Source organism: Cucurbita maxima, unplaced genomic scaffold (genome assembly GCF_002738345.1).
Source record: "Cucurbita maxima cultivar Rimu unplaced genomic scaffold, Cmax_1.0 Cma_Scf00023, whole genome shotgun sequence".
Taxonomy (NCBI): domain Eukaryota; kingdom Viridiplantae; phylum Streptophyta; class Magnoliopsida; order Cucurbitales; family Cucurbitaceae; genus Cucurbita; species Cucurbita maxima.
The window spans coordinates 1280720-1307814 of record NW_019272039.1 but is presented as its reverse complement, the minus strand read 5'-3'; the positions used below and the strand labels follow the sequence as shown (position 1 = coordinate 1307814).

Here is a 27095-nt window from a genome sequence, read left to right as displayed (position 1 = left end):
TTGATTTTTTTTTTTTTTTTTTTTTTTTTTTTTTTTTTTTTTGTACATCTACCATATATATATATATATATATTGTTTACAATTTAAAAATCTATTATATATCGTTTAAATTTAAAAAATATTTTATACACCTTTGAACTTGACTAAATTTTAAAATTAAATCTTTAAAAATTTTAGGGGTTGCCATTACGACTAACGGAAGAAGATCTCCTCTAATCCGACGGTCACAAATTGTTCACTCAATATCGGGCCCATTTCTCGGGTTTTGATAAAACCGTAAATTTGCCCCCAATTTTATTGTTTCTGATCAAACCCTAGCAGGCGAAACCCCGATCTCCTTCTCCGGTTATGGCTCCCAAACGTCCGTCACCCTTGGATGAGCCTCCGGCAGCGTCTTCCTCTGAAGAAGAAGAAACTTCATCGGGCGAGGAAGAGGAAGGCGGGTCGAGAGGCGGATCTTCCTCCTCATCCGAAGAGGATGAAGATGAAACACAAGCTCTGACTCAAACTCAGAAACCGAAGAAGTCTTCTGCTCTTCCTTCTACTTCTGCCGTCGGAAAGAAACCCGCACCTAAAAAATCTGAACTTGTTCCAAACTCGCAGGCTCAGTCTTCTTCCTCGGAAAGAGGCTCCGGATCCGACTCCGATACGGATACTGAATCCGAACGAAATGTGAAGCCTATTGCCTCTAAGCCGATGGAAGAGACTCCGAAGGTGAAAAAGCCCAGATCCAAGCCTTCTGCCTCAGCTACGCCTGCGAGATCGTCTTTCAAGACCCCTAGTGACACAACAAGAGATGCCAAGCGAGCGAAGAAGAGTTCTGTGGCTGACGCTGATGATGGGGCAGTCGCAGAAGACGATTCCAAGAAATCTGTTGACGAATCCAAAAAGCTGTTTCAGAGACTGTGGAGTGAGGACGACGAGATTGCTATACTGAAAGGTATGATTGATTACTCAGCCAAGAAAGGTACTGACCCAGCTTTAGAAATGAATTCCTTTCATGATTTCATCAAGAAATCTCTTCACGTCGATGTAACCAGGGCCCAGTTAGTGGATAAGATACGTCGACTGAGGAAGAAATTTAGGAATAATGTCGATAGAGGGAAGAAGGGTGCAGACCCAACGTTTTCAAAAGCCCACGAACAGAAAGGTTTCGAACTGTCCAAGAAAATATGGGGCGGCGAAGGATTTGCTCGCACTCCGGCTGTGGAGCAGCTGAAGCTTAATGTTAATGGCGCTCCTAATAAGAATCAAAGAGGTAGCACCAGTAAGACACTGGCTTCACTGAAAGCTGAGTTGCTTCCTTCTCCAGAGGCCTCGAAGGAGGATGGTAAGATGAAAGTTAATGATAACGAGGCTCCGTCAGGTTGCATGGATGGTTTTGTTGCGTTTGAAAGGTCTTTTGGTGCTGTTGGCTTGCCGGAAAGTTTTTTGAAGCCAGGATTAGAGCTAATAAGGCAATCCAAGAGAACAGAGCTGGAGGAAGAGTGGAAGAAATTGCATGTTGCGGAATTAGAACTTTTTCTGAAGAAGACTGAGTTGATTAGGGACCAAGCAAAATTGATACTGGAGGCGTACAAGTCATCTGAGAAGTAAGGATTTAGACATTGGACAGTTTCCATGCTGATAATTCAGAGCTCAAATTGTTCCTGTTTGTTGTTTTGTCTAGTATTTACCGATTGCTATACTTGTAGTTTGTCTGAGTTTATGATTGCCTCGAGGCCTTAGGGTAATGTCCTACTGACTATGCTTCAACCTCTACTTCCGTTGGTTAGACTCTGCCATATGTATTTGGTGTTGACGTCTGCTTCTTCTAGTTTAATGTTCTCCTAAAAACATCTATCTTATATTTTCTTCATCATGGTTAAGCAGATCTTCCTGTCTTACGCTGATATGAGTAGTTATAATATCATTCGAGATGTTTGTAGAATGTTTTCTTTCTTTGCTGTGTTTGAGAATTAAAGATCATGAATATTGTGACAATTGCTCACTTGGGTGCTTCGGAGTAGTTTTTTTAGAACTGTTTGTTTCTTTTTTTTTTTAATTGTTTGCAGCTTATGATCTTACTCACTTTTCACAACCTTTGTTTTTTGTTTTGTTTTTAATATAAATATAGTTATAGTTATTAGTCATACAATAATCTTAGAACATTGTTTACAGTTTCTTCTCAAGTTTGAAGATAATTGTAAAAATATCTGTCCGATCAGAACTTTTTGTGTTTTTAACCCCATTTCCAAATTGCATATTACTTGCTACATTAGTTCTTGTAAAGGGAGTTTCTTTCTTTCTTCGGAGCTCTCTCAACCAAGATAGGAACAAGAGGAATATGATTTTATATTATCAAGGAGAGAGCTGTTCCCAAATTTGGGAGTGGTTCTAGCTACGAATTGAAGCAACATGCAGACATTGAAAACAGTCAATTTGACTAAATCTTACGGTTTAAGAACTGAGAAGGAACACAATGTAAAGTTTATCAAAGAGCTAAACGTGGACTGTAGCTCCGGCAGGGTTCCCCTGTGGCTGTGGCGGCTTCATCTCATCCCTGATGCCTGCTGTGGCAGAAATACAGTAAGCAACTGCAAACAAGCCGTGCACGAAGCACACAATCCCCCCAATCGACAGAAGATGATTATGAGCAACCCCGCATGATTCTCTCGACCTTGTGTTATACATTGCCCCCGAGATAAGCATTGAGAATCCAACCACAAGCGCAATCCTATGTAATCACCATTTGAAAACATTGCATCAGAGAACCATAAGGGTCGAGTCGATCTTGAAGAAGGTAGGGAAGAGGCTGTTCTTACCATGCAAAGATGAGTGAACACACAGCAATTTGCTTGGTAGAAGTTAACCTTTTGTATTCTTCAGCAGATCGAACATAAATGCACCCACCAATCAAATTGGCAATGGCGTGAGCAATGCCAAGCAGTATGGCTGCAGCCAAGCCTAGCTTAAAAGCATTATAGCTTGGGTCTTTACACTCAAAAATCCACATTTTCAAATGGTTCACCTATCAAAAGTGCACAAAATAATGAGGGGAAAAAAAACAGATCTTTAACAAAGAATGTCAGTACAGAATTTTCATTCCAGCCTTCGTATACCTTGTTTTGAGCTATTTCAGCCTGAATTCCAAGAATTCCAGCCGTAACATCCATAATAATAACCAAGAGGCAGACAAGAAAACCATAAGTTCTCTGCATTTCTTTCAGAAGCAAATGGAAGGAAGTCAGTCGGCAGAGATGTTGAAGAAAAACCACAGGCAAGAACTGTATGGTTTGTGAAGGAAGCTTTATAAGGTGCGAGAGAGATTAAGAGGAGAGAATACGAATAAAGGGAAGGGCCAACGTTACTGGCTAATAAACTTACATGGGATGCCTTAGATTTAGCTGTAATAACAAAGTAAAAGCTTCTTTTCTCCTCCAAAAAAAATTTCCTGCGTCTTCCTTTTATGTTTAGATGCCGATTCTTGACACAGGATGCAAGAAAGTGGGGCATCTCCAGCAGAGCGGGGTGGGAATCCTTCTCTTATTGCCTCACTTATCTTTCTTCATCTCTTCAAGCTGTCCAATCCATCCAAAAGCTATTTGGAATATAACATGATTAAAAGAGGCAAGGCTCCTTGTGATATTGTTCGTTTGGCCAGTCATGCATCTCCAATAGTCTTACGATTTTTAAAATGCACCTGTTAGAGAGAGGTTTATACACTCTTACAAAAAATGGGATCTCACATGAACTGGTTCTGTCATCTGGTTCCCATGACCTGCTAGAGAGAGTTTGGCCTGTGTTGAAAGTAGTGGCTATGTATGTAGCTGACTTTGTTCTCTTTCTGTTTCTTATGTTGGGAAAATGGCGGCGGGAGGAAAAGTTTCATTATGGTTTTTAGTTATCAAGAGAAACTGACGCCGCACGCTAGGACAGTCGAAAAATTTGGTAGGCCAATGAACGCTGAACTCGCATAGCTTTGGGTGGTCTGATATGGATCTCCATGCCGAGGATCAATGAGTTTCAGAGATGATGAATTGGTCCCTTTAATGAACGCTAAACAAGATGATTTGCTCCCTGTGAAACCAAGCGAGTCATTTGCAAATCACACTCCTAAACAAGATGCTTTGCGGCCAGCCAAACTCCATGAAAACAAGTTAAATCCCTTTGTATCGAATTGAGATATGTTGAACTTCCTGTGTTTTAACATATTCATTGAATGCCTCTTCCAGTTAATTGTTCGTATAGGTCCTCTGTCGTTCGAAAATGCATTATCATTAAGCTCAAGTATCATGCTATGATTGTACATAATTCTGTAAGCACCATTGAAACCAGAATGAAATTATGGTTATCAGAGACAAATGGCAATGATGCTGAGACCAAAAAACTCTCAATCTCGTTCATGCTTCCACAATAGGTCGTAATAACTCGATAAAAAATTCATCCAGATCCCCGTTTAATCAAATTGCTCGAGGAAAAAGGAAGTCGATTTGACAAACAGGATAAAATTGAAGACGAAGAAACATATAAAAATAACTTAATCAAGTGCTCGTCTGAGGCAATTCCAATTTGAAATTTAAATAATTGTTCGAATTGCACAGTTGCACAAGGTCACTTGCTTCTTCAATCTTGGAAGCTTCAACTAATCCATCAACAACACGCTGCACCTCTGCTGCATTAATAACTAAACGATTATCAATGGCCTCCTTGCACAGTTCAAGTGCCATATCAAAATCACCCAGTTCGGTAAGTAAGGGGAGAAGTGCCCTGTAAGTTGATCGATTCGGAGCAGCTTCCTTCTCCTTCAGTTTGTAATACCATTTTTTCGCCTCCAGATTCCCATCGTCACAAAAACCTTTGATCAGAGCATTGTAACTGGACACATTTGGCTTGATTTCTTTCTCCTCCATTTCTGCTAGCAACCCAATCCCTTCTTGCAATCTTTTCTCCTGAACCATTCCTCGCAACCTCGCATTGTAACTTATGAGATTAGGAGCAAAGTTCTTGTTTTTCATCACACTCCACATGTTTTCCGCATCTAAGAAATGACCCTTTCTATAATATGCAGCTAAAAGCGTATTGAAGGTAACCAAATCTGGCTCCATCCCGTTCTTTTCCATGTTATTGAAGAACAGGATAGCTTTATCCAAGGCGTCCATCTCGCAGTACGCATTGATAACAATGTTGTACGAGATCACATTAGCTTCAATCGAAAGTTCCTGGGGTACATCCCGAAAAATCGTTTCAACTTGATCATATTCCTTGGCATTCACACAAGACGCCAGAAGGGCATTAAAAGACTTCACAGTCCTCTCGCAATTCAGTTCAGGCAATTCATCGAACAGCTTGCGTGCATGACTAAACATACCCGCTTTCCCGTAAAGCATAATGAGGCGGATCGCGAACCCTTCATCCGTAATATCGTCATACTTCTTCTGAGCTTCTATAAGATCCTCAATCATGGAGAATTTTTTATGGACAGCAAGGCGGCGAACTGTAGAGTCAAAGATACCATGCCTGGCGCGGAAGCGCTCGGACTCGGAGCTCTTTATGAACTTGCTGACAAACTTTTGAAGACGGCGTTCAACGGTGAGAGGGGTTGCAGCGGAGGCGGAACCGGCAGTGGGTTTCGATTTTCTGGGTTTGTTTGTGGGTGAGGAAGGAGGCGAGTGGCTGGGTTCGTTGGTGGATGAGGAAAGAGGCGAGGGGTTGAGTTTGTTGGATTTGGCTGCAGAGGAGCGAGGGAGGTTGAAGAGCCCATGGAGGCGACGGTAGAGGGAAGAGGAAGACATTTTCGACAGAAACAAAACTAGGTTTGGGGTTTGGAGTTTGGAGGTAAAAGCAGAGAGAAGGCTGTCCCTGTTTTAGGAATTCGAAATCCATCAACAACGATTTGTTTGCTTATTTATTTGGGCCGTTTTAATGTTCAACGCCCACAACGACGTTTTATTTGCTTATTTGGGCCATTGTTATGTTAAAGGCCCACAACGACACTTTATTTACTTATTTGGGCCATTTCTATGTCCAAGGCACACAACGGCGTTTTTATTTCCTTGCTTGGGCCATTTTAATGACAAAGGCCCACAACGACGCTTCATTTGCCTATTTGGAACATTTTAATCTTCCAGGCCCACCACGACGCTTTTATTTACTTATTTGGGCCGTTCTAATGTTATAGGCCCACAACAACGCTATTATTTGCTTATTTTGATCATTTTAATGTTAAAAGCCCACAACAACGCTTTATTTGCTTATTTGGACCATTTTAATGTCAAAGACCCACGACGACACTTTATTTGGGCCGTTTAATGTTAAAGGCCCACATAACCCTTTTATTTGCTTATTTCGGCCATTTTAAAGTTAAGGCCCCACAAAAACGCTTTATTTGCTTATTTGGGCCATTTTTATGTCAAAGGCCCATAACAACGTCATATTCGGTTATTCGGGCAATTTTTGGGCCATTTTCATGTTAAAGAACCACAACAACGCTTTATTTGCTTATTTCGGCCATTTTAATATTCAAGGTCCTCAACGATAATTTATTCGTTTAATTGGGTCATTATTGGGCCATTTTAATGTTCAAGGCCCACAACAATGCTTTATTTGCTGGTTTGGGTCATTTAAATGTAAAGGCCCAACACCATACCATATTTGCTTATTTGGGCCAGTATTTGGGCCATTTAAATCTTACAAGGCCCACAACAACGCATTATTAGCTACACAATACAGAGCTTTTAGTCTGCGTTTGTTTTTATATCCATAAACTATATCATTAACATTTATGTGTTGCGCACCATTCTTCTTACATTTTCCTTTCACATCAAATTCTATACTAATAACATTCCAAAAATACCCATCAATATATAATAATGTTTTTTTTTTTCCGTCTAAGATTGTATGTACATGATGTTGAAAGACTTTATTGTAACAACTCTGATGACATCAGTAACAATAACAAAATGTATATTATAATTAAAAAGAAGAATGGTGTTTAGATTATTATATTAGTGGTTGAACAAATCCTCAATTTTTTAGAGGTACTTGCAGATAAAACCGAATAAAAAGCACTACAAAGAGCCAACATGTATAAAACAAAATGTTTTAGAAAGGAGGATTCATTATTTTTAATTTTGTTGAACTGTAAATCAATTCCCCACACTTTTGTTTTACCTAACTAATACATAATTTCTGCCACTAATCATTACTTTAATGCCCGGTTTTGGAATTTAGTTTATGGGGGAGAAGCATGGGTTGACCCTAAGCAAGATTAAAAAAAGTATAATTAGACTTCATTAAAGGGGTCAATTAAGATTTTGGTAAGCTCAGAAAATAAGATTATTTGTACTGACTTTGGTATTGCCCACGTAAACAAATAATTAGAAAGCTAGTAGCTTAAACCTTCTAACCTCTACACTATGTACCAAGAGAGGAAAGGAGGAAACTTGGAGTAGGTCCAACCCATCTTTCAACTCCATTTTAGCCATTGGGATATCAAAAAATAAGATTAAACCTATAACGTTTTCTTGGCGTACTGAATCTAATTCGTGAAACCTCATCTAGGGTTTTAGTTAATTAAAAAAGGTTTTCTTACTTATAAATTCATAATCATCTTCTTAATTGAAATAAGCTAATCAATCAAAGGGTCTGTAATTTGCTTATGGGAATTCAATTCTTACACGGATGTCAAACGAGATTCACGCCTTAAAAGACTGTTTATATTAAAATTAATTACACTTTTGTGATCGGTGTTCGAGCTTCTTTGCTTTGTTTTGCTTTTCTTTTTTCAGGATAAGTTTGTTTGTTTCTGAGAGAGAGAGNGAGAGAGAGAGAGAGAGAGAGAGAGAGAGAGAGAGAGAGAGAGAGAGAGAGAGAGAGAGAGAGAGAGAGAGAGAGAGAGAGAGAGAGAGAGAGAGAGAGAGAGAGAGAGAGAGAGAGAGAGAGAGAGAGAGAGAGAGAGAGAGAGAGAGAGAGAGAGAGAGAGAGAGAGAGAGAGAGAGAGAGAGAGAGAGAGAGAGAGAGAGAGAGAGAGAGAGAGAGAGAGAGAGAGAGAGAGAGAGAGAGAGAGAGAGAGAGAGAGAGAGAGAGAGAGAGAGAGAGAGAGAGAATCGGAAGCAATTTTCCGACAAAGATTAGATGAACCCATCAACTCATACAATTCCATATGTTTTGACCTCTCTCGAACCTTTTCTTTTTATTATTATATTTTCTAAATATATTAAATATTGAATTTGAGATTGATGCAACATTTTTAAGTGTATAATAAATTCTTAATAATATATATTTAATGCGAAAATTTGAATTTAGTAGATAAGTCCAATAATTAAATTTGTAAATGTAAATATTTAAAACCCAAATAAAAACAAATCTTCACAACTTAATAAGAATCTAGAAGTGGCCATTTTCAGATTATTCTGGAGTCCTTTATCTCCTTTATCTTCATTTTTTTTATTCCTAATCAAGTTTAACATTCTATTCTAATTTAATTTTTATATAAATATTATTTTATACCTTTAATTTTTAAAATTTGACAACTGAATACCTTAGATATTATGTAATATATATAATTGTTAGGAAGATCCTTAAAAAGAAAAATAAATAAATAAACGATAGTATTTGTTATAATTGCATATAACAATCATAATACTAATAATAAAGATTTTAGTGGAATTAAAGATTTTGTTAGGTCGAGAAAACTCGAGATACGAAACTAGATTTGTCTTATCTTTTTAGGCAAGCATATTTTTCTTTTTTTTTTCTCAAAATCTATATTTGTCATTGCCAGTTTGTTGCATTCTGCAAGGCATCTCTCACAAATTACCCATCCTAAAAACGCAACACTTTTAATTTATGACCTCCAATTCAATAATCCAATTGTAACATTTCTTCGTTTCTTGTTTAAGTATCTTTATAAAGTTAACGTACAAGTGGAAGATTTAACCTTTAATAAATATTTAATCTACTTACTTTTGTGTTTCTGCAATTTATCTAATACATTATTTATAAGATCAACTTTAACGAATAAAAATATAATTATAATTGGAATTAAAATAATTATGGACTCAACTTTAATTCAAGTGACAATATAGTGTATGAATTCAATGATGTAACATATACTTTATTTATTATTATTATTGTTGTTGTTTTGCATGTATAGATAAGTGAACTGTATGTATTTAATAATGAGAGAACTAAATTATTGCATATTTTTGTGAGTTATTTACGATAGTAACCATAATGTTAAACTAGAAAAAATAAATTTTTATCCATTAAATTCAACAATTAAGTTGTCGTGGTTTTGAAAGTTAATGCTCTAAAATGGAATTAAATGAAAGTCTATAGACATACGAGTTTGTTTTAAAAATATGGAATTATGAAAGAGCAGAAAAATAATTATTTTTTGTGGACGTGCGTTGCGCACGTGTCCGTTGGTGGCATAATGACACGTGATCCAGGGCATTCTTCCACCATTCTACGGGGCCGACCATGTCTGACGGATGTCCTTTGCTATTTTGTCGTTTTGCACACCTCACGAGTACCTCACACTGACGTCACTACTTGTACCTTCATCTTATACCTCGTTTCAATTATTGTTTATTAGCTAAATTATATAAAAATTTGAACATTTTAACTTTGTAGATAATTTAATAGATTAAGATGTTATTTAATTTAATAGAAATTCTTCGTTGAGGTGGATTCTTTAAAGGCCAAAAGGACAAAGGAGAAAATCCAAAGAGAGAGAGAGAGAGAGAGTGGAGGAATTTGACCTAATTCCCTCATTTCTTAATCGACCCTCCACAACAAAGCTACGCCACACGTTAAATCATAAGACAGTTAAAAAGATGAGAGAAAAGTGGAAGTGATTGTTGAAGAAAAAGGGACGGAAAGGGAGGTCAATGGGAGGAGAGGCGGAGGCTGTACGTGTAAGGTAAGCGAAATGATTTGGGGAGAAGAAAAAGACGGGGGGAGTCAGACGGTGGGATCTTCGGGGCTTTGACATTTTCGGCCGAAAGAAGGAGCGGCCCTACATGTCTCGCATGCCTCCTTACCGTGTGGGTCCTCTTTTCATCATTGACCCACTCCCCTACTTTACCTTCTTTGCTCCATCCTATTCCTTCCAAATTTTAAATCACCCATACAAACAATCCAAAATCAACTTTCAATTCCTCAATTACTCATCATCTTTGCCTTTCATTTCTAAACCCAATTTTGTCTTCTTACTTTCCATTTCGATTTAGTCAAACTTCATAACTTTATCGTTTTTCATTCTCTACTCGTTTGTTTCCGAGAATGTGGTTAACATTTAGTCAAGATTAGGAGACTATTTATTGGGTAAGTGGAGTGAAATGCAAGCCAAAGTATACGATGGAAGCATTTAACCAAAACTCTCTATCCAAGTTGAATTCTATATTAAATGACGACCACTCTTCCTAAATTGACTTTAACTTAGTATAAAAAATTTCCTCCTTCAACTAACACTTGTTTTTTTCAAAAAAAAAAAAAAGTATTTGAAAATTTTGAAGATTTTTGTAAATAATTTTAGAGTGTGGTTAGGTGTCACTAAAGATTTAAAATAATACCATTTAGAAAGTTTTTTAAGTGATTAAAAATAAAGACTTATCCAAAATATATTATTAGATATGAAAAGAGTTCATAACAATAATCAAATAAAAGGAAGAGAATAATTTAGGCATTTAATCATTTGATATTATCATGTATACCATAGTTTGCAATTCAATCTTAGTCGATAATTATTGAATATAGTACAATAATAACTAAAAGCTATCAGGTGATATTTTTATGTATTTTGAAAAATAATTCCTATACATTTTATATGATATCTTTAAAGCTATTTCACAAATAAAAATAAAGCCCTAATAACTTTACACTTTGTCTAAAAAATAATTATTAAAACTAATTATTAAGAATTATTATAGGAGTTTTTTATTTTATTTTATATAAAGGCAGAATAATTTATCTATATTTAAGCATAAGAATAAATATTCAAATATGTAAATAGTTGAAAAAATGATTAAGTAAATCATGTAAGATTTAAATTATACCTTTAATTTATATAATTATCTTACATCATTTACTTAATCATTGTACATGAAGCATGTGTAGGATTATGTCGTCAACTGTAAATATGTCAAGAAACGAAAGAGAAAAATATCGACCGTTGGATGGAAAAGAAATAGAACACATCATGACGTGACCGTCAGATCAAGAACTGTCACCTTTACCACCATTCTCAACCCTACACCCTTTATTCGCACGTAACAAAAACAATTGTTTACCAAATTATTAAAATAATAATATTAAAAAAAAAGTGGGAGAAGAAGAAAGGGAAAGTAGGAGAGAAAGAAAATAACCAAGAAATTCGATTAGGGAAAAAAAAAACCCTCTTTTTGTTCCTCGCGTCCTATCCATCAATCTCTCCTCGAAACGTCAACCCGATTCCGGTTTTAAATTTGAGTGTGTATATATATATATATATATATATATATATATAATAAACTGCCCTCTCTCTCTTTCATATTTAAAGGGAGAGATAGTAAGCACAAAGTTAGAGAGACGCAGGGATTTGTCATTCGGGTTTAGGATATGGCGGAGGATTTTCAGGCTGCTATTTGCGGCGATAATTGGTGGAGCTTTTCACGAAACATGATGGTCACCGTCGGTGGCTTATCGCCCTGTTCCGTCGGGATTGGCGACCTAGGTTGGCCGCCGGCTGATGATTTCCTCGACATCAAGCCCAAGTCCGCAACTGATTCCGACCACAACAACAACTCCATGCTTTTTCAAGATTATTCCACCTTCCAAATGATGGGTTTTGCTCTTTCTTCTTCCACCACCTCCGATCATTGGAACCAACCTGATGGTTTACTGTAAGTTCTTGGAAAAAAAAAAAAATCAAATTAAATTTGTTGTGATAAAAAAATTGTTTTTATTATTATTTTTTTAATTTCGTTTTGTTTGGATAGTTGCGGCGGTGGGCGAGGTGAGAGCAACTTCAATTCGAATGGAATTGAGAGGTACAAAGATGAGGAAATTACAAGGAGTTTCACGTCTGATTCGAGCTTCATAAACGGATTGAAGCAAGGAGATGATGAAGATTACAACATGTTGGAGCAAAATGGTTTGATGTCTACAACTAACACACCCACTTGCCAGGGTTTGTTTCCTCTTGACTCAACTTTATATGGATACCCTCATCAACAACAACAACAACAACAACCACCACCACCACATGCCCATTCCCTTTTCAACTCAACCCACCCTCAGCCTCAGCCTGTTTCTGCCGCCTTGCACTTCGCCAATAACACTCCCTTTTGGAACGCCCCAACCGCAGCTTCTTCTACTCACATTCCACAGGGCATTGCTTCCTTACTTGAACAAAAGAGCGCCAAATCCCAAAATAGTTTGAAGGTAAATTCTTTGTTGCTAATAATTAACCATCCTTACGTTGTGTAGGCTGTTTTAATTATATGTTTCTTTTTCTTCAGCCTATCAATAATGGTAATTGTGAAAATGGTCAAGAACCCAAGAAAGGTGACAAAAACAGCGCAAATGAATCAGTGCCAGTGTTCAAAAGGCCTCGAATTGAAACTCCATCACCATTGCCGACATTTAAGGTGAGATTTTATGAGTAATTAAAATCCAATTTACATTAATTGTAGAATAGCTAGGCTAGGGTGTGTGTNAAAAAAAAAAAAAAAAAAAAAAAAAAAAAAAAAAAAAGAATCTTGAGTTGTATAAAAGGACAAAAACTAATGGTGTGGCAATTAGGTGCGGAAAGAGAAGCTAGGGGACCGTGTCACTGCGCTTCAACAACTGGTTTCACCGTTTGGAAAGGTGAATTTTTGGATTTCCTTGTTTCATCCTTTTTGGAAAAGAAAACATTTCATTAAATCTCCAAATATATTCTTCTGTCTTCCCAGACCGATACTGCCTCAGTTCTTCACGAAGCCATTGAGTACATCAAGTTCCTCCACGATCAAGTCAGTGTATGTTCCACTTATGTATATCAACTTTAATTTCCTCCCAAAATCCAAAGCATCAACACTTTATTTACAACCTAATTTGGTTTGTAATTTTCAGGTCTTAAGCACTCCATATATGAAGAGCAACAATGGAATAACACCCACCCAACAACACCAACAGGTATGTGAAAAGGAAGACCCAGATTGCCCAAAACAAGATCTGAGAAGCCGAGGGCTTTGCTTGGTGCCGGTTTCAAGCACATTTCCAGTGTCCAATGTAGGCACGGCGGATTTCTGGACTCCGACGTTCGGCGGAACATTCCGGTGAAGAGATTTCAAAGTATGCATGCAGTAGGGAGTTTTATAGAGAAGAAAAAAAAAAAAAAAAAGATATCAGATTGTAATATTTGATGTTAAAAATAGAGTAGTGGTAGAGTATTGGGAAGAACAGGAACAAGTGCTAAATTCAGGTAAAGTACTCAACGACACAGACAGGGCAGCGTAAGTGGGTAGTTGATGATAGCTGGATTTAGCAGATGGGGTGGAATTAGTATATAAAGTTCACCCTTTTGTTCCTGTTCCTTTTTTAATTTGTAATGAATGACAATTAAAATGTTTTGCAATTTTGGGTTTTGAATCATACTGAAAAAGAAAATAAGTGATGGTATCTAGGGAAGCGAGACGCGTAAGTAGTGGAGGTTGTGTTTGTTTGTGTTGGATGGAATATAAGAAGTAAATAATTTAGGGGTTGGTAGTGGAAGTGGAAGCTCAGAGGCACTTTGTGTGTGCGCTTTTCATTTAGGGTTCCTGAAGGGCATGCGCGCGTGCCCATGAGGGGCCGTACTACCACACGACCATCCCTTATTAATGCATTTGACATATCATCTCTTACAAAACGTAAACAACACAAGGAAGAGATTATCCAATCAAAAACATAAGCAAAAAAGGTGGCATTTTTGTAAAATGCAAACCAACAACACTTAAGAAGCTTAACGTGGAAGAACCATTTTGAGAAGTGACCGATCATGTGGGAAAGTGCTTTTGTGGTTAAATTATATGATGGGTTGATGGGTATTAAGAGAATCCGGATCAGTACTTTGCTTTACTTTGTGACTAATGGAAATGAATAATTTCCATTCTCTTTTCTTTATGGGTTATGATTGTATATATGGTTTATGAAGAAAAAGACTCAACGAAAAGGAATACTTATAAAACAAAAGGCATCTGGTTATGGTTTCAAAAATCTCTTGTTTTCTTGCTTGTTTTGGTGTTTAAAAAGAAAAAAGAAAAAAAAATGTTGTTGAATTCCTTGAACTTGTGTTTGAAGATTTAGAAATGATGATGATGAGGAAGAGTTGAGATTTGAAAAAGTGTAATTTCTTTTCGTAACTTTGAATCCGATCTTGTATGCCATTCAGGAATCAAAAAAACTCACACTTGGCTCAAATTCCCCCGTTCACAAAGCTTGATGTAGCTGCTCTTTTATGGCCTCATCCTCTTTCTTTATATATTTTATTCCCTCCTGATATCCTTTCCTTTTCTTTTGAGTACTACGACAGTACCCTCAAATTTCAACATTTCTCTTTGCTGTCCTGGTTTATGATGTTCAGATCATAAGATCTTGCTCGCTGTTCTTCATTAAACACCATTTGCGGGTTTGATGATATATACACACACAGACATTCCATAGGGAACAACAGCTTCACGTTGGATAAACTTGTATTGTAGCTGTTGGCCCATTTGTTATCACACCACTCATGATCCTTTGTAATCATGCAACTCTTGGCCCAACTTTCTTGTCCTAACTAGTTCTCTATATTCCATTGATATTGGTCTTCTTTTTGTTTCTTTTACTTCCTAAGTTTGAAACATATTTGTTTTTCTTGCTGTCAAGTGAAATTTAGTATTAGATCTCACATAAGTTGGAAAGGAAAACGAAACATTATTTATAAGAGTGACAATATCTTAAGCAGTGGGCTTGAGCGATTACAAATGGTATAAGAGCTAGATATCAAACGGTGTATCAACAAGAATGCTGGGCTCACAAGGGAGTGGATTGTGAAATCCCACATCGGTTGAAGAGAGGAACAAAACATTACTTATAAAAATGTGAAAATCTCTCCCTACGCTTTAAAACTTAGAGGGAAAATTCGGAATGGAAAACATAAAAATGACAATATCTACTAGCAGTGAACTTGAACTATTTAGAAGAGGAATCGAATGTCTTAGGAAGGATAATGGGTTTAACAGTTTACATTAAAATACACAACAGACAACTTTATAGATATTAGTGTTTGGTAGCTGTGTAAGCTTCAATAGATACACAAGTAAAAGGCAACACAGAGATATTCAACAGGACATAGCAAATTCTTCAACAGAGAATAGAGAATAGCTATACATATAATGGCAAGGAGAACAAATAATAAGAAGCATAGAATGACCAATATTATAGAAAACAATCAGTTTCCCTTGAGCTTCTTTGCAATGCCAGCAAAGTACTTTCCCTGGTGGAAAGCTTGCTGAAGTTCAAGTTCAGAGGGCTGTCTCGAGCCATCGCCAGCTAAAGTTCCAGCACCGTAAGGACTTCCTCCCTTGATGTTCTCCATCTCAAACATTCCAGCTCCGAACGAATATCCGATAGGAACAAATAGCATTCCATGATGAACCAACTGAGTAATGGCTGTTAAGCTGCAACACAAAAATTTAAGACATTTTTTTAGTACTTCAACTTTTAACTCTAAAATGTTTGGTGGACGAAGGAAATGTGAAGGTGTAGTTTAAAAGGGAATTTAGAAGGTAGAGGAGGTTGTAGAAAAGAGGCTCACGGAGTAGTCTCCTGTCCACCTCCTTGAGAAGCAGTGCTATAGAAAATGCCTGCAGGCTTGCCTGAAAGTGATTGAGTTCTCCATAAACCTCCAGTTGCATCCAGGAATGCTTTGAATTGAGCACACATCATTCCGAATCTTGTAGGGAATCCAAACAGTAAGCCATCAGCTTCAGCAAGTTCGTTTGGTGAAATGATGGGTGCTTCACCCTTTGACGGTGCTTGCATCTTCTCAAGAACCTCTAGTGGCAACGTTTCTGGCACCTGTTTGAATACATTATTCACTCATTCACATAACTCAGCATCAAAACCAGTTCCCAAAATCGTTTGAAATTTCCAATGTATCTTCTAACAGGACCAAAAAAATGAGTGATAAATGCAGAAGTGTGCAAAAAGGTTAATTAGCTGTGATAGGAATATATTAATCCAGCGCCTAAAGAAATGAACGGTTACAGCGATAATAAGACGCGCACCTGCCATAATTTGACTTCCACTCCCTCTACAGAAGCAGCTCCTTTCTGAATTTCCTCTGCCAGCTTCAAGACATGTCCATACATGGAATAGTAACTGCACAACATAGTCATCTAAGTTTAAAACAACTCTTTACAGACATTAAACATCAATGTGAGATCCTACATCTATTGGGGAGGAGAACGAAGCATTTTTTGTAACGGTGTGGAAACCTCTCCCTAGCAAAAATGTTTTAAAAAACCTTAAGGAGAAGCCTGAAAGGGAAATCCCAAAGAGGAATATGTCTGCTAGCGGTGGGTTTGGGCTGCTACAAATGGTATCAAAGTCAGACACCGGACGATGTGCCAGTAAGGAGGCTGAGCCACGAAGGGGAGTGGACATGAGGTGGTGTGCCAGCAAGGATGTTGCGCCCCAAAGGGGGGTGTATTGTCAGATCCCACTTTGGTTGGGGAGGAGAATGAATCAAATTTTATAAGGGTGTGGAATCCTCTCCCTAATAGACGCGCTTTCAAAACCTTGAGAGAAGGTCGAAAGGGAAAGCCCAAATAGGATAATATCTACTAGCGGTGAGCTTTGACCGTTACAAACCGTCTTTAACTTTTTCTCATATAAATGACACAACAACCAACCATATACAAGACAGTTGGTCATAGTTTCTTGTAGAAGTTGTGTTTTGGACATGTAGTGTGAAAAGAAGCTAAACTTTCAAAACAAAATCAAACTCTCGACGACTTGGTTAGAAGACAAGACAATTTACCTGATCATTGAGTGAAAAACAACAGTGAATACATTGACATCACACAGCTAAGCAGTAGAACTTGGAGGAAGTTTCAATAGTTGTGGATGGCAAAATAAGCAGTAGGAATAAGAAGTAAAAGTCCTAAAGCTGGGGCCACAAAATTAGCCAAAAGTTTTTACATGATTTCAACAGGTTAGGTTGGGTTTCTTAATCACTTCAGCTTTCTTTTCATGGTAGTCTAGTTCACATATCACACCTAAATTTCCACATCATTTTGTCTAATAAAGATCCCACTTCCATAGGTAACCTAAGAATGCACAAACAAAACATGAAACTTGCACATGGTAATTAAAAATCACTTTGACTGTGAGCTAATGGGACAAGATTTTGAGAGTTACATTAAAAAATCACTGACATGTTTGGTGGAACAAACATTGAAAAAGATATCAATTTAATCTGTCTCTGGAAATATGTTCATCTCATGCAGATGTTTAAGAAATACAATCAAATACACCAAGGTAACAATGAGACAGACAGATAAGGGAAAGAGAACTTCCCCTATAAAACAAGTCCATTACATCCAAAAAAGAACAAAGGAAACGAAGCTAGCAAGTTTAGACAAGTTAAAAGTTCATCATCTTTTACACTGTTCTAAAAGAAATTGATCGACTTTTAGTCAGAAAAACCAACCAAATAAAAGAACATAATAAAGCAAAGAAAGTTCAAGTTTCCAGGATGTTTTTTTTTTTTTTTTTTTTCCATTAAAAACAGAGCCTTTAACGTTTCGATTTCGAAGAGAGAACTTCAAAGTTGCAGAAAAGTGATTGAAAAAAAAATCTGGGTTTACAGTTCAGTACCAAAAAGAGGATTATAATCAAAGGAAAAAATGGTTTTGTTGTGTATAAACTGCAACTGAATGTATTAAGAGAAAGATAAAGGAAGGGATTGAGAGAGGCTTACACAATGTAAACTTTGGTGGCCATTATTGATGGATTCTCCGCGTCTGTCTTCTTCTTTCCCCCTCTATTTTGCTTCGGAAAGGAAATTTTTAAGTGGGTGAGCGAAATGTTTGACGGTAGAGACGTGGAGGGGACCCCAATTTATAGTGCTCTACAAGCTGTGTTCTACAATATATAGTTATATATATATATATATACATATAGCGTAATTCATGGGGTCTAACCCCAATTTTGGTGGGGTTTTGTTAATAATCATGTTGAATTATGGGATGGTTGATGTCCACTCCTCCCACCATCATTGTTTCGGTTGATTAAACTTCAGTCTTCCTATATTGGAAGCTCAGGATCAGGTGAAATATTCAACCTGAATCACTGTTGAGTAAGAAAACTCATCAATTTCTGAAGAGTGAAAAAATAACTATCTTTGATCATATTCTTTTCACACAGTCTTACCCATAATAGATTTCTATATGACTAGAGTACTTGGCTTGAAATTCAAGGCAAGGGAAAAAAAAAAAGAATGAGTAAATTAAGAATGGGATTTGGGTTTGGTTAAGTTGATAAGCTTTTTTAATAAAGGTTTAGGTGAGTGATTAAAGAATAAAGGGGGTCCCATGACATCAATTATTTGATGAAATGGGTTCGGATGTTTAAGTGTATCAAGAGGAAGGAATAGGGTTTGTCTTGAAGCGTGTGCGTGATGTTAATCCACACCCTTCATTTTCATCCCATTTACGCTTTGATAATAACATCATTACCAAGTACCAGTTGCCTCCTCTTTTCTTTCTTTTATGCATAACAAAGGGGGAAACTTGGAAAGAATGGGGCATTGAGTGGTGGTTGTTGGGGCTTGGAAGGATAGCACTATGATGAGCAGCATCCATATTTTTGGTGTACATTCAATGCCTCTTATTGCTATGCTCAATCAACCATTCAGTCAAATGCAACCATTGAGAACAAGGACCAAGTCCATCTCTAAAATAAATACTAAATCTAAGTCCAGGATTCACTATGTTGACCATATGATTTAAGTCTTCATACTCATTTATTTTAATCTAATCTTTTAGTTATAATTTATAGGTATGTTAAAAAACAACAAAATAATGGTTCTTAAATGTTAGCTTGGTCCGACAAGTGGGCCATGTTGGGCCTATTATGATCAATGCCCAATTCTCTCCGAAAGCCCAAATAGAAAAGAACAGGGAGCATTCTTTACTTTGTTATTATTATTTATTTATTTTGACGGTAGGTATCTATCTCCATACATATTTCTGGACATCAACGTTGTGAAAGGGAGAATTTCTAAACATCTCCACTTTTCTAACCTTTTTGACCCACACATTGCGTATTTCACGAACATGTTATCAAACTAAACAACTTAAAAGATAATCTTTTCACAGTATCAACTTGAGTGTAATCCAACACTTAGAACATAAAGAATCGAGGAATCTTCTATAAATGGCCAAAAGTTGAAACCTCGACACGACGACAAGGCTCCCCTTTTGCAACAACCAGAGGAGGAGATTGGACAAATAATGAAGAAAGAAAGAGAAGAACAAACGAGGAGGGCTCCATTGTCCTTGGAGCCTACGTGGGTGGCGTATGAAAATGACCAACAACAACAAATGTTCCTCCTCAGTCCATCCCCCTTTGCCACGCCAATCACCTTCCAACCACCAACCTTCCTCTTACAACCCCTAAACCACACATTTACTCTCTTATTCAAACCAGATTCAAGGCTGAAAAATACACAACTTTTCTTTATCTTCAGAATCCGAATCCCATTAGAATTTCCTCTCCAGCAGAAGAAGCAAGTAATATGGGGTGTTTTCATACAAGTTTATAACTACCTAAACCAATATTTAAGCACCATTTCATTACATTTAACACCCACGCATGACAACGCCGCTAGCTTGTTGACTCAAAAGGGAAACTTTCATAAAGAAAACAATCTAAATTTATCAAAATCCTGCACTACTTGATTCATTCTATTGTTCTTTATTTCAATTTATATTATATATATAAAGAACCACAATCTTACCAGATTCTGTTTTTGTTTTTGTTTTGTACAGAAACTATCCAACCAAAAAGAAAGAAAAGAAAAAAAAAAGTACAAACCCATAATCGAGAAGAAATTGGACTCACCTCGGTAAAGAGAATGAGGGATCGACATTACGCCACAACAAAATCCCTTCGTTTACACTCCACATGAATCATAGACTCATAAGAAATAAACCAGACCAACCCACCAATTGTTGACCGCAGGCGAAGATCCGATTTGATTCCTTCTTCTCATGCGTTGTTTCCTCGCAGTATATGAATCAAATTTGCAGCATTTGCTCTGATCTTTTCGTTATCGTCATCAATCAATGTCATACAGATTCCCAAAACGCCTTCTCTTCTAGCTTCCACGCACGCTCGCTCGCTATGGCAGCAGAGCGAACTCAGCGTTAGAAGAGCGTATTGAACTCCTCTTGGGGCTCCATTTCTCAACACACGTCCCAAAATCTCCATACTTCCGTGGAACCGTTGCATCTCTTCTCGACCTTCTCTGCACTTGGCCAAAAGCCCCAGAACCTCCACTGCTCTATCCAGCCCCGAATTGGCAATTTCAAGCAGAACGGGAACAGCCCCACATTCCACAGTCCGTACACGGTTCCCAGGGTACGAACAGATGGCGTAAAGTGCTGTTGCTGCTTCCTTCTGCTCTCTGTTGTTGCCGTATCGTAAGAGACCAACAAGAGAGCGAATCGCGTAGGGATATGCCCCAATTGTAGCCTTGTTGACCTCCACAACGGCTAAGCTCGTCAGCATCGTGGCGGCTACGGCTCTGCAATCAGGGGACCTGGCTTGAAGAGCTGCGACGGTGAGACCAATAGCCCCTTCTGCAACCAAACCCACTTTGTTATCATCGTCCAAACTAAGATTCAGTAACAGCGACAGGGCCTTCTCTTGGAGGGTCGGATCGTCAGAACCAACGCATTTAAGAACAGCCGAGACGGCACCAGACTCGGTCAATTTTCTTCGCATAACGGAATCGCGCTTTGACACCCTGGCGAGTTGATTGAGGCAATCGAGCTTGGAATCGAGGGAGGCAGAAGGAGAGATGAGAATCGAGATTAGGGTTTGGGGCGGTGGATGAGGAAGAAATGGCTTGAAAAGGGAAACAGGGTTAAAATTTGAAATTAAGCTCCTGAGGGCATGGTTAGGGATTAGAGAAGGGTTTTCAGGAAGGGGCAATTGGGTGATTGGACAAGTCCGATGACCGGCGTCGAGCCAGCGTTGGATTGAAGAGCGATCAAAGGTGTGGCCGGAGGATAGTATTACAGGGTCCGACATTATCTCCAGAGAAATAGGGCACTTGAAATCATCGGGATATGAAGCCGCCATTTTGGACACTCCTTGTTCTCTCAGAAACTGAAGAGAGGAGGGTTTATGAGGTTTTGGTTAGTGCAAAATATGGAAGACGATAGAGTTCCATTACATACATAACACAGCTCAAGCTCCACACGGACAAAAGGGAGAAGCCGCCCCTCTATGCTTCAGCTCAGCTCAATCTTCCTTTTCTCAAGCAGCTACAAAGCACAGAGACTTTGAATATACCTAAAACCCACTAACTAATTTTCTTATAAAAATCATAAATTAATTCGTTAACAGAGAAGGCGGAAAGAGAAAAATGGGAAATGGGTTCGTTTAATACGAAATGAAACAATAAAATGGAAATTAAAAGAATTGGAGAGAGGGAAGGATATTTTGGTCATTGTGCATGGGATGCAAGTTGGGTTGGTGGTGTGTGTTTTTGGACTTCAATCCTGAGTTGACAATCACAATGGTTGCGTATGCGTTATACCCATTATACCCTTGTCACTTCCCCAAATTTCCCATTATACCCTTCTACATTTTTCACTTCCCACACTCCCATTTCTTTAATTTCCAAATTCTCTCCTCTTCTCTATATTACTCCGTCTTTCACGTTTTAAATATTTGGTTTAAACCACTTTTATTTTTCTAATATTTTCCATAAATAATTTCTCCACCTCCATCATAAAATAATTGGAACAACATAACGGTCTATTTTTCAAATGCTTTTCGCTTTTCAGGGAAAATATTCAAAGTTATTTGTTCAAATAAATAAATCACCCATACCATCTCACTAGTAATATTCATATTGGAAGCTTCCAGAATATTTATGGTGTAAAATTACTAGAATATATCTCTTTTATAAGACAAACGGTGAAAATTCATCGGTCCAGGTTGAGGTCGGTCATGCCAAAAGTCCACGAAATTAAATACAAGGCATAAATTTTAATACGCTCACGCAATTACTAATATACCCAAACAATTCTAGATAATTATTTATTTTTTATAATGAATAATTATTTATTTAAACCGACTTTACTTTTCTGCTGATTTTCCATTTTTCTTTCTTTTTTTATATTTCATTTTAAGAAATGTGAATCTGAATTAAATGACATTTTAATTCTTTCCTTTTATTGGCGATCTCTAAATAAAGAACGCATCAATGTCAATTTATTTAATTCAATAAAATTTATGGCCCCATTTGCCATTTCATCGACATTTTTTCCCCAAAATAATGATATTATTGACAAAAAATAAATTAATATTATTATTAAATATCATACTGAATTTTATTAGAATATTCTGCATTTATTAACATACTAAAAACATTTATTTTATTTTTTATAAATATATTATTGTAATTTTCATTTTTAAAAACAATATAAAGAATATACGATATATATTCCTTTTCTTATTCTATTCCAATTGGTAAGTTTTCTAATTTTGGTTTTACTTTTATCCATGAAAATCAAATACAACATTAGATAATTTGTCGGAATTACTCAACAAAACCTTTGAGCTCCCATAGTTTCATAAATAACAATCCATAGAATATAATAAAAAATATTTTGTTGAGAAAATAAAATAAATAAAATGGGGCGTTATAAAATTTGAATAGTTTCATAAAAATAACAACCATTCATCACGAACTAACGACCTTTGGTCTGAAAAACCAGTAAAATCACGTATTAACATTAAGAGAGCAAACCAAAACCAAAACCAAAAGAAAATCCTATCTACCCTCCACCATTGTCACTGTTACGTTGTTCGATGATACAACGTCATGGCCATCGGTAAATAAGTCGATGTCGATTGAGGCTCTTGTGGAAGTATAGGTAGGTTGTCTTGGTTGTGGAAGAGATGCAGACTCACTCTCCAGCATTAGCACCAAGGACTGCATTGTTGGTCTATATGCTGGGGAGTCTTGTACACACAACATTGCTACATGTATGCATTTCAATACTTCCTCCTCTCGGGACGAATCCCGAATGGACGGATCGAGAAGTTCGATCGCTCTTCCTCCATTCCAAAGATTCCATGCCTGAAAAAAGTTTTCATATTTAGTCTATGATTAGTACCTACACATTAAAGTTCCCAACAAATGGTAGATCAGAGGAACTTACATAGCTGATAAGGGTTAAGTACTCAGTTGACCGAAAGCTAGTGTTCCTCCGACCGCATATTAACTCTAATAATAATACACCAAAACTATAGACGTCTGATTTCACCGAAAATAAACCTTCCATTGCATACTCAGGAGCCATGTAACCGCTGCATTTAGACAATGTTCAGAAGATTAGTTTTATAAGATTACTTTTTAAGTCAAGGATGCTGGTGCACAAGTTATCTGTACTCACTATGTGCCAACAACTCGAATTGTATTTGTTGCCTCGTTTTGATTTCCGCCAAATATTCTAGCCATACCAAAGTCCGATATCTTTGGATTCATGTCTTCGTCTAGCAAAATGTTGCTGGCTTTCAAATCTCTATGAATGATTAAGAGTCTCGAGTCTCGATGAAGATATAGCAGTCCTCGTGCAATTCCCTCCATGATTGACAACCGTTTTTCCCAATCCAGTAGTACCTGCTTAACTGGATCTGCACCATTCCCACGAAGGAATTCAACCCAAAATCCTAACATTCACGTATAAAAGATTCAGTTTTTGAACAGAAGAGGCCTTACCGAAAAGAAACCAATCCAAGCTTTTGTTTGGCATATATTCATAGAGCAGCATCTTGTCCTCTCCTTGAATGCAGTAGCCCAACAGCCTGACCAGGTTGCGGTGCTGCAACTTTCCTATCAGTATAATCTCATTCTTAAACTCTTCTAGACCTTGGCCAGACCGGACTGAGAGCCTCTTCACAGCAACTTCTAGGCCACATGGAAGCTTTCCCTGGAAAATTAAAAGAGAAGGCAAGGCAAGGCTTAATATTAGCTCCAACTGAGCTCATTTTCTTTGCTTTGCAGCAGAAATGCTTGGAAAATTTTGGTCACCTTGTAGACTGGGCCGAAACCTCCCTGGCCAAGCTTGTTTTCCTCAGAGAAGTTACCAGTAGCCGTTGCTATACAGTTGAAATTGAACATTGGCAAATCTGGTCCACTCAATTGTTCGCCTTCTCTGCCTAATTCGTATGGCCCTGAAAGCTCTGCTGAAAATTCTTTGCTCTTGCTCAGGTCAAACATTTCATTGTTGTTCTGTGTTTTACTCAAAGCAGCAGCTGCCGAACCTGAAAGTGCATGAATGGTTAGCAAAGAGTGAAGGTAACCGCTCAAGCTCAAACCCACCGTTAACAAATATCACCTAACCTTTCATTTTGTCTCTGAATTTCCATATCAGCAATGCTAACATGGCTATAACAACTGCTCCTCCTAAACATATCAATACTATCGCAGCGGTCGACAATTTGCTCTCGCTATCTACAGGTACTAACAGTAGAAAGTGTCAAACCTCAATTATCTTCAAACAACAGAGAGAATGAATTGAAAAGATTGGAAAGCTTACTCAAATCAGAATGAGCGAGACGAATGTTCAAAGTATTCCCAACACCATCGAATTTCTGAATATCAATTAAGGGACCATCCCAAGTAAGACACCCAATTCCATGAGCATCCGAATATGCAACACACGAAGAACTGTTCGCACAATCATCTCTACAAGAGTCCACAAACACTGCAGTTATGAAATCAGGCAATTTCACGAACTGTACAGCCACAAACCCATCTTCTTTACCATCTTCAACAGTGCCATTCGAACTACTATTCATCCTCTGCTGTAGCAATGGGGTCTTCCTCTGACACCCATCTGACCAAATCCCACTCTTCCATTGCTCGTTGTTTTTGGGTATAAACCCATGAGGGCAACTACACTTGGGTCTACTTGTTTCAGAACAAATCCCAAAATCCCCGCAAAAATTATACAAATCGCAGTCGTTGGAAGGCAGTAAACGAATGGTGTCCCATACGCGATTCGCTTCATTCCATCGTTGCTCTGCTTCTTTACCATCCCACTGTATTTGAAATTTCATCTCATCGGAGTTATTCAATGGATGAAAAGTCAAGGTTATTTCGTCTCGACGCTCAGCGTTAACCTTGAAGCCATACAACGACGTTGAGCGCATGGTCGGAACCCCTGAAAAAATCTGCTTATCCCAGTGCCCGCTTCTCCACCATCGATCTTCCCCATTCCAAATGACAATCTGTACGGCTCCAAGAGGATCCACACCCAAACTGTAATTTCCGACGGCCGGATTTGTCTCTGATTTCCACGACCTAAAAATCCGTTTCTCACCCAAATCAGAGTTCACTTTCACCACCATGTTCGGAAGAAATGTATCTGTAGGGTGTCCGAAGCTGCTCCAATGGACTTTCGACGGCTCGTCGTGGGTCGAGAGAATCAATTCTCCATTTTTACCCAGAGTTAAGTTCCTCAGATCAGACGCATTCGCTGTGATATTGCTTGTCCAAACAGAGACGTTGTTGCCGTCCAGAATGACCAAGTTCCCATCGTCTCCGATCTTCAAAACCCCATCTCTATTCAGAAGTGGCTGGTCCCTATTTGCAACCCAAATAACAGACTGTTCCGGGATCTTGTGATACCATATACCAACGTATCGTGATGAAGAATTTATGGGGCTGAAGAAACCCAGCTCGTAGGACTCATTTTCGGATATGAGGGTCTCGTTATTACTGTCTCTTAAACCTGTGCCCCTTGTGATTGAACTCGCAGCGTCACAAAACAAAGGAGAAGAACAGAGGAAGAATGAAATGACGAAGAACAGAAGAAACCCAACAAACGTCCTGCAATTTCCACCCATATCAAGATCTCTCTGAACAGAAATACAGCCTGACCTGAAAAGCTGATGAAGAAGAATACCCAAATTCAAAGAAGAAATTTCAACGGCGACGTAGTGCAGATATTCTCTGAGATTAGAGAAAACCGAATCGATTTGAACAACCAATCCGAAGCCATTTAGGTGGGGATTAGTATCAAAAGTGAAGAAATTTCATTGAAATGGCTGGCATGTGGCCACTAAGAGTTTATCCACATTCAGTCCCAAAATTTCAAAAAAATTTGTCGACTGTGAGCTTAAAGGATTAGACGCATCCAGGCTTGAAGTTAAAAAAGAAGACTAACATCACTCTGAATCCAGCAAGAACAGTACAAACCATGATTTAAATATTTAATCAGGGATGTGACAGAGTTGGTGGAAGCAAAGGGCTGGCGATTTGATTAAAATCATTCTTAATTTTTCGGCCTCCGTTTTGGAATTTGAACATCAAAATTCTCTGCCTTTGATGCTAAACACAGCAACCCCACGTTGAAGAAAAGTAATAATAGCGACAAAGAAGATCCGGGACCCAATGTTTTTGTTATTTTAAAAAAATAAAAGACTTCACATTCCATAATGTGAGACACATCCTTCATAAGACGAGATAATATATTGGTGAATTAGGCATCTAATTACAAATTAGAGAGTAAGTAAAGGTGTCAATAATTCAACTAATACTCTTGAAATTTGTTTGAATATGCATGTAACTGGCCGGTTGGATCTTTGTTAAATACAAACAAAAGTATTAATTCATAATTAAGCACAACAAACCTTAGGGGTCAGAAGAAAACGCCCACGTGGAATTTCAATTTTACAACAAATATAAGAAGAACAAAGAAAAAGACTTGAAGAGTGGAATCAAAGGCGAGATAGCTGCGAAGGCGGGAAGAAGCCAACTCTGACCGTCCTAGTTGGACTTGGACTGTTGTAGGCGGCGTGAAGTTTACCCA

General features: G+C 37.8%; 8 protein-coding genes across 11 annotated transcripts in view; 3 read left to right on the top strand and 5 right to left on the bottom strand.

The window, feature by feature from the left end:
• LOC111496703 (cysteine-rich receptor-like protein kinase 29) overlaps positions 1-281 on the top strand; it is a 2305-nt gene extending 2024 nt beyond the window's left edge. The window contains exon 4 of the mRNA XM_023147183.1: positions 178-281. Within this exon, the coding sequence (XP_023002951.1) occupies positions 178-269 (92 nt within the window). The 3' untranslated portion in view covers positions 270-281. The remainder of the gene's footprint in view (positions 1-177) is intronic.
• A 6-nt stretch (positions 282-287) lies between these two features.
• LOC111496698 (probable transcription factor At1g61730) lies at positions 288-1930 on the top strand. The gene has a single exon (XM_023147176.1). It carries the CDS (start codon positions 349-351, stop codon positions 1594-1596), a length of 1248 nt encoding a protein of 415 aa, XP_023002944.1. The 5' UTR covers positions 288-348; the 3' UTR covers positions 1597-1930.
• A 382-nt stretch (positions 1931-2312) lies between these two features.
• Positions 2313-3607, bottom strand: LOC111496708. The gene is made up of 4 exons (XM_023147190.1): positions 3367-3607; positions 3102-3266; positions 2805-3010; positions 2313-2716 (listed from the first exon to the last, which is right to left on the bottom strand). The coding sequence occupies exons 1-4, from the start codon at positions 3493-3495 to the stop codon at positions 2482-2484; spliced, it is 735 nt and encodes a 244-aa protein (XP_023002958.1). The 5' UTR covers positions 3496-3607; the 3' UTR covers positions 2313-2481.
• Positions 3608-4356: 749 nt separating this feature from the next.
• Positions 4357-5853, bottom strand: LOC111496697 (pentatricopeptide repeat-containing protein At1g55890, mitochondrial-like). Its single transcript, XM_023147175.1, has one exon. It carries the CDS (start codon positions 5772-5774, stop codon positions 4524-4526), a length of 1251 nt encoding a protein of 416 aa, XP_023002943.1. The 5' UTR covers positions 5775-5853; the 3' UTR covers positions 4357-4523.
• A 5519-nt stretch (positions 5854-11372) lies between these two features.
• On the top strand, positions 11373-13595 carry LOC111496699 (transcription factor bHLH112-like). Of its 3 annotated transcripts, none has more exons than XM_023147178.1 (6): positions 11373-11867; positions 11964-12408; positions 12486-12614; positions 12769-12834; positions 12921-12980; positions 13081-13595. In XM_023147178.1, the coding sequence occupies exons 1-6, from the start codon at positions 11584-11586 to the stop codon at positions 13288-13290; spliced, it is 1194 nt and encodes a 397-aa protein (XP_023002946.1). In that variant the 5' UTR covers positions 11373-11583; the 3' UTR covers positions 13291-13595. The 3 variants fall into 3 exon arrangements, with proteins under 3 accessions (XP_023002946.1, XP_023002945.1, XP_023002947.1); XM_023147177.1 differs by having other exon boundaries at positions 11377-11867; positions 12921-12986; XM_023147179.1 differs by having other exon boundaries at positions 11379-11867; positions 11964-12388; positions 12484-12614; positions 12921-12986.
• A 1597-nt stretch (positions 13596-15192) lies between these two features.
• On the bottom strand, positions 15193-18120 carry LOC111496711 (NAD(P)H dehydrogenase (quinone) FQR1-like). The gene is made up of 4 exons (XM_023147194.1): positions 17957-18120; positions 16260-16353; positions 15788-16050; positions 15193-15650 (listed from the first exon to the last, which is right to left on the bottom strand). Exons 1-4 carry the CDS (start codon positions 17977-17979, stop codon positions 15422-15424), a joined length of 609 nt encoding a protein of 202 aa, XP_023002962.1. The 5' UTR covers positions 17980-18120; the 3' UTR covers positions 15193-15421.
• Positions 18121-19388: 1268 nt separating this feature from the next.
• LOC111496702 (U-box domain-containing protein 8-like) lies at positions 19389-21596 on the bottom strand. The gene has a single exon (XM_023147182.1). It carries the CDS (start codon positions 21343-21345, stop codon positions 20248-20250), a length of 1098 nt encoding a protein of 365 aa, XP_023002950.1. The 5' UTR covers positions 21346-21596; the 3' UTR covers positions 19389-20247.
• Positions 21597-22909: 1313 nt separating this feature from the next.
• Positions 22910-26618, bottom strand: LOC111496688 (G-type lectin S-receptor-like serine/threonine-protein kinase B120). Of its 2 annotated transcripts, none has more exons than XM_023147160.1 (8): positions 26261-26618; positions 24819-26221; positions 24623-24742; positions 24311-24543; positions 23999-24209; positions 23673-23913; positions 23439-23586; positions 22910-23356 (listed from the first exon to the last, which is right to left on the bottom strand). In XM_023147160.1, exons 2-8 carry the CDS (start codon positions 26128-26130, stop codon positions 23048-23050), a joined length of 2574 nt encoding a protein of 857 aa, XP_023002928.1. In that variant the 5' UTR covers positions 26131-26221; positions 26261-26618; the 3' UTR covers positions 22910-23047. The 2 variants fall into 2 exon arrangements, with proteins under 2 accessions (XP_023002928.1, XP_023002929.1); XM_023147161.1 differs by having other exon boundaries at positions 24623-24733; positions 26261-26614.
• Positions 26619-27095: the final 477 nt, after the last annotated feature.

Excerpts from the sequence above, each read along its gene's own strand:
- LOC111496688 (XM_023147160.1), bottom strand. The coding sequence starts at position 26,130 with ATGGGTGGAAATTGCAGGACGTTTGTTGGGTTTCTTCTGTTCTTCGTC. Across the intron at positions 24,743-24,818 it reads TCTCGCTCATTCTGATTTGA|TACCTGTAGATAGCGAGAGC; the intron begins GTAAGCTTTCCA and ends TTCTACTGTTAG. Across the intron at positions 23,357-23,438 it reads ACTTAACCCTTATCAGCTAT|GCATGGAATCTTTGGAATGG; the intron begins GTAAGTTCCTCT and ends AACTTTTTTCAG.
- LOC111496711 (XM_023147194.1), bottom strand. The coding sequence starts at position 17,979 with ATGGCCACCAAAGTTTACATTGT. Across the intron at positions 16,354-17,956 it reads GCCACCAAAGTTTACATTGT|TTACTATTCCATGTATGGAC; the intron begins GTAAGCCTCTCT and ends TATGTTGTGCAG. Across the intron at positions 16,051-16,259 it reads TGGAAGTCAAATTATGGCAG|GTGCCAGAAACGTTGCCACT; the intron begins GTGCGCGTCTTA and ends GTATTCAAACAG.
- LOC111496698 (XM_023147176.1), top strand. The coding sequence starts at position 349 with ATGGCTCCCAAACGTCCGTCACCCTTGGATGAGCCTCCGGCAGCGTCT.
- LOC111496697 (XM_023147175.1), bottom strand. The coding sequence starts at position 5,774 with ATGTCTTCCTCTTCCCTCTACCGTCGCCTCCATGGGCTCTTCAACCTC.
- LOC111496699 (XM_023147177.1), top strand. The coding sequence starts at position 11,584 with ATGGCGGAGGATTTTCAGGCTGCTATTTGCGGCGATAATTGGTGGAGC. Across the intron at positions 11,868-11,963 it reads AACCAACCTGATGGTTTACT|TTGCGGCGGTGGGCGAGGTG; the intron begins GTAAGTTCTTGG and ends TTGTTTGGATAG. Across the intron at positions 12,987-13,080 it reads TCCTCCACGATCAAGTCAGT|GTCTTAAGCACTCCATATAT; the intron begins GTATGTTCCACT and ends TGTAATTTTCAG.
- LOC111496708 (XM_023147190.1), bottom strand. The coding sequence starts at position 3,495 with ATGCCCCACTTTCTTGCATCCTGTGTCAAGAATCGGCATCTAAACATA. Across the intron at positions 3,267-3,366 it reads CTAAATCTAAGGCATCCCAT|TTCTTGCCTGTGGTTTTTCT; the intron begins GTAAGTTTATTA and ends CAAACCATACAG. Across the intron at positions 2,717-2,804 it reads TGTTCACTCATCTTTGCATG|GATTGCGCTTGTGGTTGGAT; the intron begins GTAAGAACAGCC and ends GTGATTACATAG.
- LOC111496702 (XM_023147182.1), bottom strand. The coding sequence starts at position 21,345 with ATGGCGGCTTCATATCCCGATGATTTCAAGTGCCCTATTTCTCTGGAG.